Raw genomic sequence first — 16,933 nt, forward strand, 5'->3', positions numbered from 1 at the left:
TTTGTATGTCGAATTGAAAACAATTCTGCGAATTAATCCTCCTTATAATTAATGGATTGTTCTTCCTTTCCTCGCTTTCTTAACGCTTCTTGTTTCATTGCTTAATATTCAGCCAATTATGCACGTCAACGTACCACATTCAAATTTTCTAAAATATAGCCTTTTCGATATGTAGTATTTCATGCAATTTCATTCGACCTTAAATGCTGTTATTCAGGACAACAGATAAACATTTTTAAATTTATGACCATAATTGTTAAATAAAAATTTTCGGAATTAAACATTAATATGTTAAAAATATTTTTTTATCAATAAATGTTCTGATTTTTCAGCACATTCGAATTGACAAAAAGGATCATGAAAATTTTTGTTGAGGGATTAATTGGTATAAACTTGGTCTTTTAGGAATAAATTTCTTATATTCGAATAAACAAGTGTTATCCGGAATAAACTTTGGTTATTAGAATTTGTATATTTGTTTCAATAAAATTTTCTTATTCCATTATCATCAAATTATAATAATTCGTTCCAAACTTTTTCTTCTGTCATATCGTAATCGTAATTTGAATTTAACATTCAAATGAATTTGAAAACAAAAATTTCATCGAGAAATATTATGGTTAAAAAAGTGAGGAACATAATTCATAAACTGTTTATTTCGTTTTTGTTCTTTAATCAACAGAGTTTATTCAAACAAGCTACTTGCATTTGAAGTATAAGCTAATTACAGTTTGTGCAAAAAATACCGAACATCGCAAAAAATACCGGACAAGATCGATTTCTCAACAACCGCAAGAGGAATAATTCTGATAATTTTCCTCAAAATATATCTCATTAATACAAACTCATTTGAAAAACAAGACTTTCAAAATTGCCTCATTTTTTGCTTAGAAATAATTAATTATTCAAATGTCGGAGAAACTCAAAATCCTATTTCCCCGAAATTTCGATAATAAATTTTTTCTGAGCACAATAGAGGTTATTATGAAAGCCTCGCTTATCTAATGAGTTTGTGTTAATGAGATATATTTTGAGGAAAATTGTCAGAATTATTCCTCTTGCAGTTAGTGAGAAAACGATCTTGTCCGGTATTTTGTGCGATGTCCGGTATTTTATGCGATATCTGTAATTGATTCAATTTCATCGGTTGAAATATGGAAAAATCTATAAAAAAAAATAGAAGAATTGAGTGATAAAATTTTAGATCATAACTTTTTTATCGAATGAAATAATCGGTTTTCTAATTTTGTTTTGAATATTTGGCTGATCCTTTTTGAAATCACACTTTCGTTTGAGTTTTGATCAAAATTTGAATTTCGATGGCACTATGAAAAACCGAACCAAACTGATAATACACGATGTTAATGATGTTGTTTTTGCAAAAACATATTTTTGAAAAAAAATCCCATTGAGATTAAAATTTTGATCAAAACTCGAACGAAAGTGTGATTTCAAAAAGGATCAGCTAATTATTATTAATCATGTGACAAGGAAATTGAACGAAAATGAAAACAATGAAATGGAGGAAGAGAACAGAAAGGAAATATTTTATGAATTATTTGAAATGATGGAAGAAGATAAATAAGAGGATATCATTGCAAGCTTTCAAGAAATTATAGTTTTCCTTAACTTAGGGTTTCATAATTTATCGTTAGAGATTTCTGATCGTTTGGTTTATTCCGAGAAAATGGGTTGTTTTCTTCGTTTTGCTGCTCAAAAAATATCCTTTTTTGTTAATATTTTTCATTTCACAATTTTGCAAGCCATTGAGCCTTTTTTGTCTTTTTTTCACTAACTTCTTTGGAAAGCAACAAAGAAAAGAAAGAAAGAAGGAAGGAATCACAAATGGTTGTTTTAAATATTTAGTATTCTTGAAGAAGATGAAAAAGAAGATGAAATATGCCTTGAAGAAATCAAAAAAACTCTGCTTTATTGAATCTGAAATGTGAAAAAAAAAACAAATCAAGAAGTGGAATAAAGTTGATTTTCGAAAAAATAAAATAAACTTTTCTTGAAAACAGAAAAAAGAACAAGTATTTTGTTCAAATCAAATGAAGTTCAAAGACAAAAACACAAGATGAATCAAAAAGCCAAGACTCAGCAATAAACAAAATAATCATCAATATATTCAACTAAAAATGATTCATAGAATACTTTTTTAATCTTGCAACAGCTGAATCTGATGACATAACCTTCGTATCCTTCTTCTTCCATCTTTTCATGCACTTTTCTTTTCATCTCTTTTCGTTCTGTTTCTTCGTTTTCATTATCTTCCTCTTCTTTCAATCGATTTGAAATTTCAATAAAGAATTCCAAGCAATCAGATGTTATTTCGTCTTTCAACGTTGGTCGCTGAATCTCATTCAAAATGAGATCAGCTGCTCCACTTTTCAGAAAGTCAACAATCGTCACGGATCCTCCAAATGTTGAAATAATAAATATGGGACATTATTTTCGAAATCATAAAAAATTTCGGGGGTTGTTTTTTCTGAAAAATGAATCCTGATTTCTGCTTTATAAACTCAAATATCGTTTTGGTGAGCAAAAATATAAAATATTGAATTGATATTTAATCTATTTGTTCATTATTTTTTGATAGTTTATATTTTTTTGAAAAAGATCATTTGAGGAATAATTTATTTCACATTTCAGAAGATGGACTTTTTGTCAGCTGTAAGTGAATGGATAATTGTTAATGAATTTCAATAAACAAGTCAACTTCACGAATGTTTATGTTTATATGCACGAAGGAAATGTAAATGCATTATTATTTTCGTTGATGCATGATTGTTTGAAATATATTATTCATGACTCACAGCCCTGAAAGTTTTCTAAAAATAACATGGAAACATTATTTTTTAAAATTGATTCAATAGCCTAGTATCATGTTTTTCGAGTTCATAACAGCTTTTAAACTTTTTTTGTTATTTCTTTGACAACTGAATTATTAAGTGAAATTGATTGGTTCTCTTTTTGAATTTCATCGATCTTTTTTATTTTTTGAACGCTAACAAATATTTTAACAAAGAATAGTAATAGAATTACCCTCATTTGTATTTTCATGAAAAAATTTCTGAAGTTTTTTCAGATGTGGAAATCACGTTTAATGCATATCATAATGAGATTTTCACTAATTGAGTTACCAACAAGTTTAATTATTAACAAAATCAAAGTTATCTATTGCACAAAAATCAAAGAATCGATCACAAAATAGTCAAAGACAGTTTTTGTTTGTTTGTTTTCCTTATATGACATTTTGAAAAGTTTTATTCGGATAGAATATTAATTTTAGTTATGTTCAATTCATATTTTAGTTTATAGCGAGTGTTTTTTTTTATAAAAAGGTGATGGATTCATTTGTTTTTAATGTTTTATAATAATATTATTGGAGATTCAAAGTTCAAATAAATCATATTTTGTTCATGAAAAACTTGTTCAACACATATGGTTGATAATTTTTTATAATTACTTTGAATTTTGCGATGTTGTTCAGGATTAACAATTGTGATTTAAAAATTGATTCGATTCAACGATCCTTCGAGGAGAAGATTTTCGATATTATTTGGGTAGCTTTCAAAAAAAGTCGTTTGTTTTGTTTTCTTTTTCCTTTTTTTCTTGTGAAATTTAACTGTCTCCATTTTCACGTTCATCTGATGAAACAACATGAAAAGCTGGCTATTGACTTGAAAGATTTTGTTTTATGTTGAGGTGAACATTCAATCACATCCTTCAAGTTTGATTTTGAAGAAGTTGTCGAACACAGGCTCTAAGCTTGATCAAATGATGAATCTGTATCAGTTGAGAATGTTGAAGAAATTGATTGCAAAGGTGTCTTTTTTCATGTTTCATCTTCTTTTTCATCTTCTTCAACCTTTTCCGATGTTTAATCAAGGATCTAATCTGTATCTTTTAAGAGAACATATTCTGTCGATCCACTCTCAGATTGAAGATGCTCTGATGATTCTGAATGCTCAATATTTGTCTCAAATTCCCTCTTCTTTATTATCTCTTCATTCTTTTTCTCAGCCTCTCTCTGCTCTCCTCCATTGCTCTTCAGGAGACATTTCCATCGTCACCATCTCAAATGCCTTTGGATCTTTTCTGATGTTGTCATTCACAATCTCCTTGTATTTTTTCGCTTCATTCTTCGCCCTCCTCCACCGAACAATAAATATTATTGAAACAATCAGAACAATCAACAGTACCACAACAAGCACAATCACAATCAACAACCAATAGGATTTCCCTTCTTTTCCTCCTTCAACCACTTTATCATTTCCAGTCTTTGGTTCTGTTTTGTTCTTCAGAATCTGTGGTGAAGTTGAAGCCAATTGCTTTCCAAACAATATCATCACAAACACCTCTGTTTCATCTGAAGCCAATGAAATATTTTCTGATGGAACTCTTCCAATCACCTCTGTTTCTGAAAGATAGCTATATTTCTCAAACTGATATGTCTCAACCAACTCCAAATTCCCAGTTTTTTATTCAAATCTGAATGACAAGTCACAGGGCATAAAAAGTGATCCCTTGAATTTCACAACAATGTTGCTTCCATTTTCACTGATTGAAACCTCTTCCAATTTGGGAATGAAAAATGGAGATGGTCTTTCAGCCGCTACCCCTTCAAGTGTGCATCCATCATAAAGAATCCAAAGAGAAGAATTCCTCTCTTGTCCATCTCCGCCTTTCAAACTGGAGATGGTCAATGAAGCAGAATCCGAGCAAATAATGTTTCTTCTCATCGATGGATATTTTTCAATGAATGGATTGTTGCTCAAAAACTCTCCTTTCTCGATTTTCACATTACCAGAAGATATGGATAATCCGCCTAATGAAGAATTCGAAATTGTTATGTATTTCATCACTAACGAAGTATTTGATGAATGAACAAGCAATCCATTCCATTGACAGATATCTGTCATTGCATTCAAATTCTCAGTTTCATTTTCTTTCATAAACACTCCTTCAAGCTCACACATGTGCATAGAAACATCCTTTGTATTGCTTATCTCCACGATGTTTTCTTTATCAGAGCGAGAAACGCCTTAAAACAATAACAACTGCAAAGAACTGCATGAGTAAATGATGAAAAAACATACAGAACAGAAGCTCTTTCTGATTTTATCGAATGGTTGTTGAATGAAGCAGTTCCAAATGAAATTGAACTCAAGTACGAATCACCAATTTCAATGATGCAGTTTTCTTATGATAAAACTTCATCTGTAGATACTCCGTTTCATGCAACACTTCCACATTCGCGAAGCACAATAACTTTTCTTTTAGATTAATTCTTTTTCGGCTTTCCATTCGTCAACAAAATCTGATCTCTCCAACGCAGAAAAGAAGGCTTCTTGAATGAAAACATCTTCCCTGTGAAGTTATCAACATGCGAAATTCTAAGTTTGATGTTCAACAAAGTTGATTTCGGTAAAGAAGGTCGAGCGCAGTCAGATCGAACAACTTATGAAAAATTACCAACCAAAAGAGAAAGTCGAATACTTGCATCGCGAATGACTGATCAGTGGAAATACTAAAATGATTGACAGAAATAAAATTTCGCATTCTTTATCCAAGCTCTCTCTCTCTGACGTTGTGATGATTCTTTCTCAGTCGTTGGTGGTAGTTGAGTTCAAGAATTCAAAAGCTGATGAAGGATATTGAAGAGAGTGGATGCTTATATCTTGAACGCTTCACACACCAAGAAAAACAGTTTGCTCCATGTCAGTAGTTGAGAGAAACACGATGGAACGATATGTTTCACTCCCACATTTAGCGACTCGCAAGGTGCATTGAACTCTGCACATTATTTGATGTCTGCTTGTTTGTTTACATTCATAGACACAAATGTTATCTCTCTCCGATATTTCATAATTCTCATCAGAAGATTTCTCCTGCTTCAAACGAGTCTGCTGTGCATCCCCACATTGCCAGCTCTTTCACAAATGGTGCTTTGAAAAAAAAGGTATTGTTTATCTGTAATTTGTGTATCGATTGAGTGGCATCGAACATAAACATCTCTCCCTCTCAATGCAGAGTTGTCTCTGAATGTGATATTTGACAGAACAAAATTCAGAGGCTTCTCATCCATTGAGGTTCATTCCAGAAATAGTCGGCCTCCTCTTCCTGTGGTTGAGCAGAAGCATTCAGAAATCGTGCAAAATGAGCAATCGAAGCTTCCTCCCTCATTCAACACACAAAACATTTCTCCTCCCTTTCCACACCTCATTCCCCCACATTTCTTCATCGTTGTGTTTCGTACAACTATCTTGGTTAGCTGTTTGTTGTAATTTCTTATGATGGGAATGCCATCTGTTGTGTACTGGGTGACTTCTTCGAATATGCTCAACTCAATAACAACATCTTGTTCTGCTTCATTTCTCTCTTTCCCCAAACTCTTTGATATCCTCAATCCGCTTGCTCCTTCCAACTCAATATTCTTTATCGTCAGATTTTTAAAGTTCAATATTGTTGTTGACAGAACAGAAATAACATCTTTTGAAAAGCAAAGTGATTGCATTGACACAAATTCCAACGCAACTGTTCCTTCATCTACCATTATCATCCTATAATGAGTCAGTTCTTCTCTCTCATCTCCTTTTTTGTGAAAGAGCAGTCTTTCAGAGTCAACAATCCTTCTCTTGAGCCAACATGCTTCAAATAACTGACTCCATCTGTGAATGAAGAAAGAATGACAAAATTTATCAATTCAAAAAAGGTGATGTTCCATATCTTCATTACCGCTCCTTCTCCTTAAAGCAATTATGCGCATTCAAAAGTTCCCACGATGTTGTTATCATTCGATTTTGTTTCAGCAACGCTAAGATCCAAAAATATCGGAGTACTCTTTTTCCAATGATTCTAATGTTTCTTTCGTATCAAATTAGTTATTTGTGATAATTCTCATTGAAAATTTATTGATAAACACAGATAATGATAAATAAAAACAATGTCGACATTGAAAAAATACATAAACGAAAACAAAAATATTGAGTTACAAACTTCAAACGAGGAATTTTGTTTGTTTTGTAATGAGTTAAGAGAAAGTCCACCCTGGGAGGCTGATTCTGGACCCAAAGCCTTCAAGGGATTGTACTGGACCGGTCACAGCACAATCCCAGGACGGAATCAGCCTAGCCCCATTTTTGCATAAAAGCAAAAATAAGGGTACCCAGATAAAAATGCTTTACGCATTTATATCTGAGCTTGAGCAGCAGACATTTCAAAAAACTCATCAACAAAACAAACAAAATTTCATAAAAACACAACAAAAAATACTCAAATATCATTAGTTGGATTAAAGAACAATAATTTATCAAGCTTTTCCCTCTCTTTGTACATTCTTTTAGTGTTTATTCCAGGTGACAAAGTGGTCGATTTATGATAATACTCCTTTGATGTTTTTTTGGGGCGCTCATCTCTTTCTCTTTTTTCTCGAAATGCTGTTGCAAATGTCCCTTTTGAATTAAAAGGAGATGAAACCGATCGAAATACTTTATTTCCGCGCTTTTCATAAAATAAATATGTCTTCAAAGAACTGACTACCATTTTTTTCCATAGAATTTTGTTGGATGGATTGTGCCTGTTATTTATCAAAAGACATAATAAAGATGTTTCAAATAAAAATGCAAGTGAATCAAAAATGAAAACAAATAAAAAGCAAACTTCAGAAAGTGACGGTGAGTTTTGGCACAATAGGAAATATTATTGTCATCAAATGAACCTGTGAGATAGGAATTAATTTCAAAGAATTTTATAAGTTCATCGATATTGCAAATTACAGTATTGTTATCCAATTTGTTATTAATGCATTGCGAAAGATGCCCGAACTCTCCGTCGCACTCGCACTTTCCGTGCTTTTCGCAAAAGAATGACAAAGATATTGTTTTATCCTTTGCAAACGAAGAATTGTTTGAAAGAAGAAAGTGCATCAGTTGAGAGTTTCGGAAATGTGATCCTGTATCACACATGAATCGAAACACTTTCTTTTTTTCAAAAATCGGATTTGATAAGACTTGTTGCAAACATTCTATTGTGAACTTGTAGTCATGAGACAAAACGTTGGAAAAAAAGTTGAAAATGTGTTTCTCTTTGTTTTCGTTTTCATCTTTCAAGTACGCTATAACACAGAATTGAGACACTTCAACTTTGTTGTAAAAATCTCGACTTATTTGATTCTTTCTGATCGGCAAGGACCAGTTTTCTTTGTAATCAAACAATAGAAGAGCCTCATCCTGCGTGAAATTATTTTTTAAGTGTCGAAAGTATTGTTGTTGATTATTGGCCAATATGCGGTGTTTTTCAATCAGTCGTTTCGTTGCTTTCTCTTCATTGTTAAGTTGTTCAGATCGCTGGAATAAAAGTTTCTCCTTATTCTTTAGTGAAGAGTACACCTCACACAAATCACAGACGTCCGTTCTCCTCGTTGCCCTTTTTATGCGTCGGGTCCTTTTGTAGAATTGACTTTTTGACATTTTTATCTTTGTTTCTTTAACAAACTTTTCATATAATTCTGATTTTGTCGTATTGATAATCCTGATAGGTTGCTTTGAACATTGAAGATTTTCTTGTTCATGTGAAGGAATAAGAGTTTTTCCAATTTCTCTGACGTCTGTGTTGTTCACTGGATTTCTTGTCGAAAATGATAGTTTTGAAGAATCGATTGATTCATTTGGAACATGTTTTGATATGTTGTTTGGCGAATGATTGTTTGAATGAATTGTTTCAAAATTATTGGACGAAGCATTTTTTGGAGCATTTGTGTCTTTCCGATCTGTTGGAGAATGATGAATATGCTTATTATGAAATGAAATGTCAGCAGAATTGTCGCTATTTTCATCCGAAGTGTTGTTTGATTTTGATTGCGATAATAAAGAGAAGGACGCTGATGAAACCTGAGAATAATGAAGTGGTTGGGTTATCAAAGATAATTCGTTTGATGATATATTTGTTGGTGAAGCGAAGTTTTTTGATATTGAATGATGTGGATGAAGTGGTTGAACTCTATTTTGCCTTTCTTCTTCATTGCAAACTTGATAAGAAACATCATCATGAAATGAGAGAGAGTTGTGACAGCTGATTGACTGATAATAATCATTCGAAATATGATAGTCAAGCAAATTAGGCGATAAAATATCTGTAACAATTTCGTCAACATTGCTGTCAATTTTTTTATACACAGAAAGGATCGGATGCGATCCCTTGTTAATATGCGTTTCAATTACGGTTGTTATGCTATCACGAATAGGCGAAATTTCATCGTCATTACACATGCACCACCCACTTAAATTTAGCTTTAGAAAATTCGAACACTTCTTACTTTGCACAATTGAGTAAAAATGACCATGTTGATTGTCTCCTTGATAAAATAGAAGTCCTATCAGTGTGTAGTTAATTGAGCCTCTCTTCAAATCTCTATCAACAGAAATGGAATAACTGTCTTTTTTGAAAGACAACGTCTCGTTTATTTGGAAATTGATATCTCTTTTATTTCCTGCAGGTTCCAAAGAAACCGAAAGAATTTGAGGAAATTGTTCCATTTTCAAATGACTTAGTTGAAAAGTTTCTGACTGACAATGCTCACAGAAAGCGTATCTGTTATTCTTGTTGCTGGTTTCCATTTTGAATGAAGTATTAAATGCTTCGGTGCAACTGGATCCGACTAGTCGTATAATTGGTGTCGACTCGAATGGACCATTCACTGAGCAATGACATTTTGAACAATGTCTTGGAAATGACAAACTTGTGTTCACCTGATACGCAAAGTTAGGAATGATTATTGATAAATCATTGAACAAATCCAAGAAAGTTTCATAGAATTCTTGCTGCAATCCTTGTCTCAGTTTATGCCTTTTTTCAAATTGTCTTAGAAAAAATGGTGACCATCTTTGTTTCAATTGTGAATTCTTTGTTTTGACAATAATTTCCTCTGAAACGAGATGTAAAAGATTTGAAAAATAAGAAGTGAACGTTCCATTTCGAATGGGTAAATCTGGACATTGAACAATAATTGCTCGAAATATTTGAATTTGTGAAGCCAGATAACAACTGTTTCCTAAATTTGTTAAGCTGAAAATATTTGCTCCTTCATCTTCGTTTTGGTTATCCTGAGTGACAAGCTCCTGATCAATAATCATATTCTGATCCGAATGTTTGTCAAGCACATCCGTCATTATGTCAGAGGAATAGTTATTAATTATATCTTCTTCTACGTCCATTAATATGCTAGGATCAAGATTTTCCGTAATTTCTTGATATTCCTCATTCTCGTAATAATTCTCTATCGGTGAACTTTGACAATGACTTTGAGAAACATGATAATATTCTCCCAGAAGATTTGTTTGTGTTCTTGAAATGTCGTGCATATCTGATAAGCTGTTGTTATCCATTGGATGTGTTTCGATGTATGTTCCAGAGATAATATTATTCTCTTCAAAATCGCTATTTTCTAGAAAATAATCTCCCAATGGATCAATGTCTATTTCCATGTTGTCTTCCCCATTCAATATCGCGAAATCATTGACATTTGCTAAATTTTCCTCTTTGAAGAAAAAAAATATTTTTAAAAATTTTCATTTTCTTTTCATCAAAAATTCATAATATTGCAAACTATTTTTGGAACTGATGATTCTTCGTGATCCTTCAGATGATTCAGTCGAATTGGCAGAAATAAATTCTGAAAATCTCTTTTCTTCGTCGTTGCTGAGTTCTTATTTCAAATTTTCAAAATAGTAAATATTTTCATTTAAGATACAAAAAACAAACTTCTTTTTGATGGAGGCATTTTAGGCTTTTGAGCACGAGATATTTCTAAAGATGAAGAAGAGCTGCTTTGCTTCGAATAATTGTAATTTCCTTGTGTGCAGTGGAATCCAAAGTCCAACAGCTGATGAAATGAATATTCATGACACACAGTCTTGAGTATTGTGACTTTCGTATGAGCGTTATCTTCTGTATTGGATGCCGATGCAAGACGCATTATAACGTATTTATCCTTTTCTTTATGTTTCAGTGAATGTTTATTTTTAAACAATGAAAACATTTATTTCAACAAAAAATCATACCGTTGAATATGTTTTGCAACTCGGAAAACAATTTCTTTCCTTTGTTTGTGTGAATGAACATGTAAGTCAAGCAGTTAACTATATCTTCCCCTGATATGCCATTCAAATATTCCCAAGCAGCATTGCACTTCTCGCTTTTTCTTGATGGAGAAAGCAAAGAAAATTTCTTTTTTTCCATTTGGAGTTCAGAAAAAAATGTCTCAGCAAATGAGAGGTCCAATTAAAGGGAATGGTTGTATTATTTATATTTCATTCTATGAATTTCATTTCAGATTGCAAAGAAGTGTTGCAGTTATTCAATCTCATTTTACGTGTGACTTGATTTTCACAACAATATTTTCGTTAACTTTTTGTGTACTTTTGAGTCAATGAATAATTTTTATCAATTCACTGCTCGATTCATCTTATTTCATAATAATTAAAAGAAAACAATTGCCGATTTATTAATCACATGTTTTCCAAAGCAAATGACATTTACGAAAACCGTATTAATCGCATAAGCAAACAATCCGAAGAAAGAGAATGATAACGTTCATTCGATGTTATGAAAAAAGAAAAAGTTTTTATTTGACGATGAGAGTGACAAAAAAATAAATAAAAGGAAGTGCTTCATTCAGACTGCTAAGCTTTCACGAAGTGTGCACTGAAGAGAATTTTAGAATTCCATAAGGTTACTGAAATAGCTATTTCCTATTTTTTATAGACGATACACTTTTGTTTTCATCTCATCCTTCCTCTTTATATGAGTCATTTTTCTTAACATTTAGTCATTCAACTCCAATTTCAGTTGATTATGCATCAGTTCTCAAATGTTATCTTGGAATGCAAACAAACAAAAAGAAGATTTTGTTGAAGCACTCATTCAAGTCAGTTCTATTGAAGAGAATACTTTTTCTTTTTTTAACATCGTTTTCTCCAATAGCAAAATATTCTTCATTTTTCACAGAAATTGATGTTTATTCATCATTATCAACAATTACTTAATCATCTCTTCCTCTTTTCTTTCTCCTTCTTCTTTTCTTCGTTTTCTTTCTCCATCTGTAACTTCTCCATTGAAACCGCTAACTTTCTGCAGCAGATGACCGGCTTGCACTACTTCATCTTGATATAAATAAATTTGCATTCTTTCAAATTTTGACGTTCTTTTGTCAAACGTTATTGAATGACCAAGAGTTAACATTTTCCATCCTCGAATTACTGTTGTCACAAGTTGGTTTGAGATCATCAAGCACATAAATCAACTGTGCAATAAGCTGCAAGCAGCTCTCTTTCTTGAACAATGTCTTTTGATGAACAGAATTCATAAGCGAAAAAAAAAGAAAAACGCAAAATAAGAGAGACATGAAAGAAATTTCTTTTTCTTTGACAATAAAACAATCTCCTTCATTTCTTCTTCCCTTTTCAATATCTCTTTTCTTTTCAATTTTCACCATTTCTATCAACCTTTGATAGAAGTTAGCTCCTCTCCACTTTTCTTTCTTTTTGCAAACAATTTATCTTTTCCTTCTTCCCATTTCAATTTCTTTCTGCATTATCTTTAAGTTCCCTTTAGTCGACTTAAGTGTACTCTGAACAATGCTCACTTTTGAACATTCAACACAGCCAGTTTCCCCATGTGAACATCACAATTGAGCAGGTGGGAATCGAAGAGACGTTGATTCCATCCAATGCCCGCTCAACACACTTATTGACTTTCATTTGCTGAGATTCTGTCAGGAGTTTATTCAACTGAGACAATCTTCGTTTGTTTGGATGACATACTCACAATCGTTCTTGGGGATCGAGAGTGCAAACAGCAAGAGAGAAAGGAAGGCGCAGAAAAGGTTCATCAAGTGTATGCAAAAGCAGATTGAGATTTCAGAGATAGCGTCAGACATTTGCAATATGAAGAATTATGGAGATGACATCCTGCCGATATTAACGTACTCTGCGTTTGGCTCAGATTAACAAGGCGTTTTTGAAGGGGTTGAAGGAGAAGAGTGTGTTTTGCCAAAGAAAAAAAATTGAAGATGAAAGAAAATGAAGAAGAAAAGATGAAAATTTGATTGAGAAAACAATTGAAGAAAATATAAAAGAAGGAGAAAAAGAAGAGGAAGAGTGTTATCAGCAACATTAGAAGCAGGCAGATGCATATTCAGATTGAGTAAGAAGAGCAAAGCGCTGATGGGGCCCCTTGGCTGTCGTTGTCGATGATCGAGAGTTGTTTGAAGGTTCATTTTGCAAAGCGAAGCAGAACACTATGAGCAGCAATTGCAAAACTTCCATTGTTGTCAATTGCCGAAGATGCAATCTGAAACTGAATGGGAAAATGTTTTCACAATATGTGTCTCGAGTGTCTCTGAGAAGAAGCCAGATTCGTCATAAATTGGTGAAGTTAATGAGTTTTATGTGATCACTTTTCAAATTGTTTCATCTTTGTTGGATTCGAAAACTTTTGCAAATATTTCTTCTTTTTCAGAAATAAAGAATTGGATTGTTCTGCGCTTGCTTCCATCTCTTTTGCTGAATAAATAATAAAAAGAAAAAAGCTTGAATAACTTGCCATCAGAGGCAGATTAGAAGATTGATTCAAACAAAGTTGCTCATTCAGATAATTGCTGAAAAGAAAATTATATCAGAACATAATTCATTTCAGCAGAAATCTCCACAATCCAACATTGTTGCAGAAGAAGAATCAGATCATGCAAAGCAGATCTGTTCACCTTCAATACTTGTTCTTTCAAGTCCAAATTCTGAAGCACAATTGCAGCTTCAGGCTGATCAACACTTTTAACCAGTTAATAATGCGGAATTATGATATTTGCAGTTGGCATTGTTTCATTTTTTTAAATCTCAGTGTGCTCAAATATTTCAAGAATCGAACTTCAATGAAGGGAAGTCTGACCGATTTGATATGCGGAAGAATTTTTTTGAGAGTATCGATGAAACAAACAACAAAGATATATAAATCTCTCGACAAAAGAGCCTGTTTTCCTCGATCTTTCATTCCTTTGGAATTTTAACCATTTTTTAACTAAAAAGAAAAAAAAGAAATATAGCTTTAAAGCAAAACTGCTCTTTCTCAATTCTTTTATCTCGTCATTTTCGAAATCACTTCATTCGTTTTCGCTTTTTCGAAAAGATAATGGAATACTGAAAATTTCTTCTCATTTGACTTTTATCAAATTTATCAAAAAATCAAAATTTTCATTTAAAAAATAGATCCAAAGCAAATAGACATTCCATCACAAAAGATACACCAAAGAAACATTGTCTTCAAAAGTAATTCTTTGTTTAATCAAGAAAAGCTAATCAGAAGGCATTCAACAGAAAACGGAGATCAAATCGGATTATTCATTTATAAATTGAAAGAGGCTTTGAAAAAAAAAGAACGTTGAAGTTATTTTTGTTAAAAACGGATGGGTTCCAAAATAGTCTTCTGCATGCTTCACTGCTTCGAAACCACTGCAAATTGAAAAGATGAAACGATAAGGGAAAGCGCTTTTGAAGAAAAAGCTTATTTGAAGAGAAATTATATGATCTTTTGGAGCAGATCGGATTCATGCATGTTGAAATCGGAAAGTTGAAGAATTAAATGTTTTTAAAGAACTTTCTGATATAATCGAAGAAATGAAAATGGAAAATTGCTTTCAACAATGAGCTTTATTTTCATTGGATGCAGAAACCAAAAGAAATGAGGAAATTAAGAAAAAATGTTTTTATGTGATATGAGTTTATGATATATGAAAAAATAAGTGTTGATATATGCTTCAGTTGAAGAAGTGATGAAGTCTCATGTATTTTTCTATGACATGGAAAATGGTGAAAATATGAAAATGGAAGGAATAATATAGAAATCAGAAAAAGTTATTATTTCCTGTTGTTTTTGTATCAACTGCGCTGAAGGTGAGTGTTTGAATGGGAACAAATATTGAGGTGAGGAGGGTGAGAGATGCGTCTTGGGGATCTGTCATGCGAACAAGAGCGAATTCAATTGTTTTGCATGGAGTCTGTTGGGGTCTGCCACAGGCATCTGTATTGGTTCCGTTGTTAGAAACGATTTTGAATGTTGTAATGAGAGGAAGCCATTTGTTGAACTCAACATCATCAGCAGTTCCTGCATTCCAGACTCTTTTTGATTCTGTTGTTGAACCGCATTGATTGAATGGAGATTGGGTGATGCTGCTTCCACTGAAGAATACATCGTTTCCTCTTCCATTTGTGGCTGTGTTTCCATCGAAGAAGCAGAATGTGATGAAATTTATTCCATTCATCCAATTTGATGTTCTTGTGCAACACAGCGCAGTACCACCATAGGAAGTTGGATTTTCGACTTTGTTGTTGATGAACTGGCACTCTTGGAGCAAGCACTGTTTTGGTTTTTGTGGTGGAAGCCAATTGAATGTGACTGCTCCAGCTGCATCACCGCCAGTATTTGCAACACATACACAATTTTTGAACAAAAAATTTGCATCTGGTGGCATGTCGTCAAGGGCAAAAAACCAACCAGTTCCACACCAACTTGTAATTGAACAACTTTCCACTCTGTTTTCTGAGAATGTCCAAGCAGAATTTGTTTGCGGATACCTGATGCAATTCGCTCCTCCATTAGCCGCAGAACAACTGGTGAAATTGGATTTTGCGATATCAACTTTTAACAAATAATCACAATATAACGCTCCACCATGATCACTGGTTGAACATTTGCTAAATGAGCAAGATGAAATTGCGAGATTGGCATTTGTATAAGAAACATAAAGTGTACCTCCAGCAGATCCATTTCCAGAATTTTCCCATATGCACCACTCAAAGCGATGGCTATTTAGATCAAAAGAATCGAGTCTTCCAAGTTTCACTCTTTGAGATTCATTTCCAATGTGAACTTCATCAGCATTTGATAAAGAGCGTGTTTGGTGGAGGAAAGAGGTGTTGAAGGCAGAGAGAGAGGTGGATGGGCTGTTGAGGGAAGGGAGGATGGCACCATCGATGGGGTTGTGAGTGTGGAGGAAGATGGCTGAGTGGATAGAGAGGGAGGAATGAAGGGAAAAAGAGGGGATTGTATTGGTGTTGGTGTTGGACGTTGAGATGAAAGGATTGAGTGAGTTTGAAGGAAGAGATGGAGAAGATTGAAGGGATTGAGGAGAGGAGATGTCGGAGAAGAGGGTGTTTGAGAGATGGAGATTGAGGTGGATTTGGATGTGGGGATGGGATTGGCGATGGATATGGAGAGGGGAAGAGGAAGAGGAAGAGGAAATCGAAGGGGAAGGGGAAGGAGAAGAAAAAGAAGAGAATGAGGATGAGGATGAGAAAGACGAAGGAGAAGGTGAAAGGGGATGGAAAGGGGGAAGGGGAAGAGAGGGAAGAAGGAGTAAAAAGGAAGGGCTGGATGAGGGAGATGAACGAGGAGAATGAGGAGTGGGGGATGGAGAAGGAGGAAGGGATTGGGGAGTGAGCATCTGAGAGGAGATTGTTTGGGGTGGAGAAGAGGGGGAAGGAGAGGATGGCAGGTTGGGGGGTGGTGAGGGAGAAGTTGGAGAGAGCGAGGGAAGCATGGGCAGAGAGGAAAAGTGGAGATTTTGTTGCTGGGTTGATTTGGTAAGTGGAGGAGCAGATAGAGGCAGCGGAGTGGTGTTGGGCAGTGAGGAGTGGACAACCGCTGAGAGGGATGATGTTGAGATGGGTCACGCACAAGGAGGTGTTGATGAGGGAGAGGCTTGTCTGAGCACCACAGATGGGACTGCCTGAAAAACATTATGTTTTTTTTATATTCTTTGTTTTGTTTTTTCTTTGAAATGATGAATTTTTAATGAGCGATAATGAAAAAAGAAAGAGATTAAATTTTTCTAAAAAAAAGGAGAATTTTATGTTTCAAATATTATTTTTTTAAAAAA

At 33.7% G+C, this 16,933-nt stretch overlaps 3 protein-coding genes across 3 annotated transcripts; all 3 read right to left on the minus strand.

The window, feature by feature from the left end:
* Positions 1-4,022: 4,022 nt before the first annotated feature.
* Positions 4,023-4,352, minus strand: MONOS_17186 (uncharacterized protein; the record flags this gene model as incomplete). Its single annotated transcript, XM_067870081.1, has 1 exon — positions 4,023-4,352. The coding sequence occupies one exon, from the start codon at positions 4,350-4,352 to the stop codon at positions 4,023-4,025; it is 330 nt and encodes a 109-aa protein (XP_067732363.1).
* Positions 4,353-10,216: 5,864 nt separating this feature from the next.
* On the minus strand, positions 10,217-11,124 carry MONOS_17187 (uncharacterized protein; the record flags this gene model as incomplete). The annotated part of the gene is made up of 5 exons (XM_067870082.1): positions 10,217-10,224; positions 10,298-10,540; positions 10,610-10,708; positions 10,765-10,998; positions 11,064-11,124. The coding sequence occupies 5 exons, from the start codon at positions 11,122-11,124 to the stop codon at positions 10,217-10,219; spliced, it is 645 nt and encodes a 214-aa protein (XP_067732364.1).
* Positions 11,125-14,101: 2,977 nt separating this feature from the next.
* MONOS_7706 (uncharacterized protein) lies at positions 14,102-16,594 on the minus strand (the record flags this gene model as incomplete). The annotated part of the gene is made up of 1 exon (XM_067878053.1): positions 14,102-16,594. The coding sequence occupies one exon, from the start codon at positions 16,592-16,594 to the stop codon at positions 14,900-14,902; it is 1,695 nt and encodes a 564-aa protein (XP_067732365.1). The 3' UTR covers positions 14,102-14,899.
* Positions 16,595-16,933: the final 339 nt, after the last annotated feature.

The sequence above is a fragment of the Monocercomonoides exilis genome (genome assembly GCF_001643675.1).
Source record: "Monocercomonoides exilis strain PA203 chromosome Unknown scaffold9-1957334, whole genome shotgun sequence".
Lineage (NCBI taxonomy): Eukaryota > Preaxostyla > Oxymonadida > Polymastigidae > Monocercomonoides > Monocercomonoides exilis.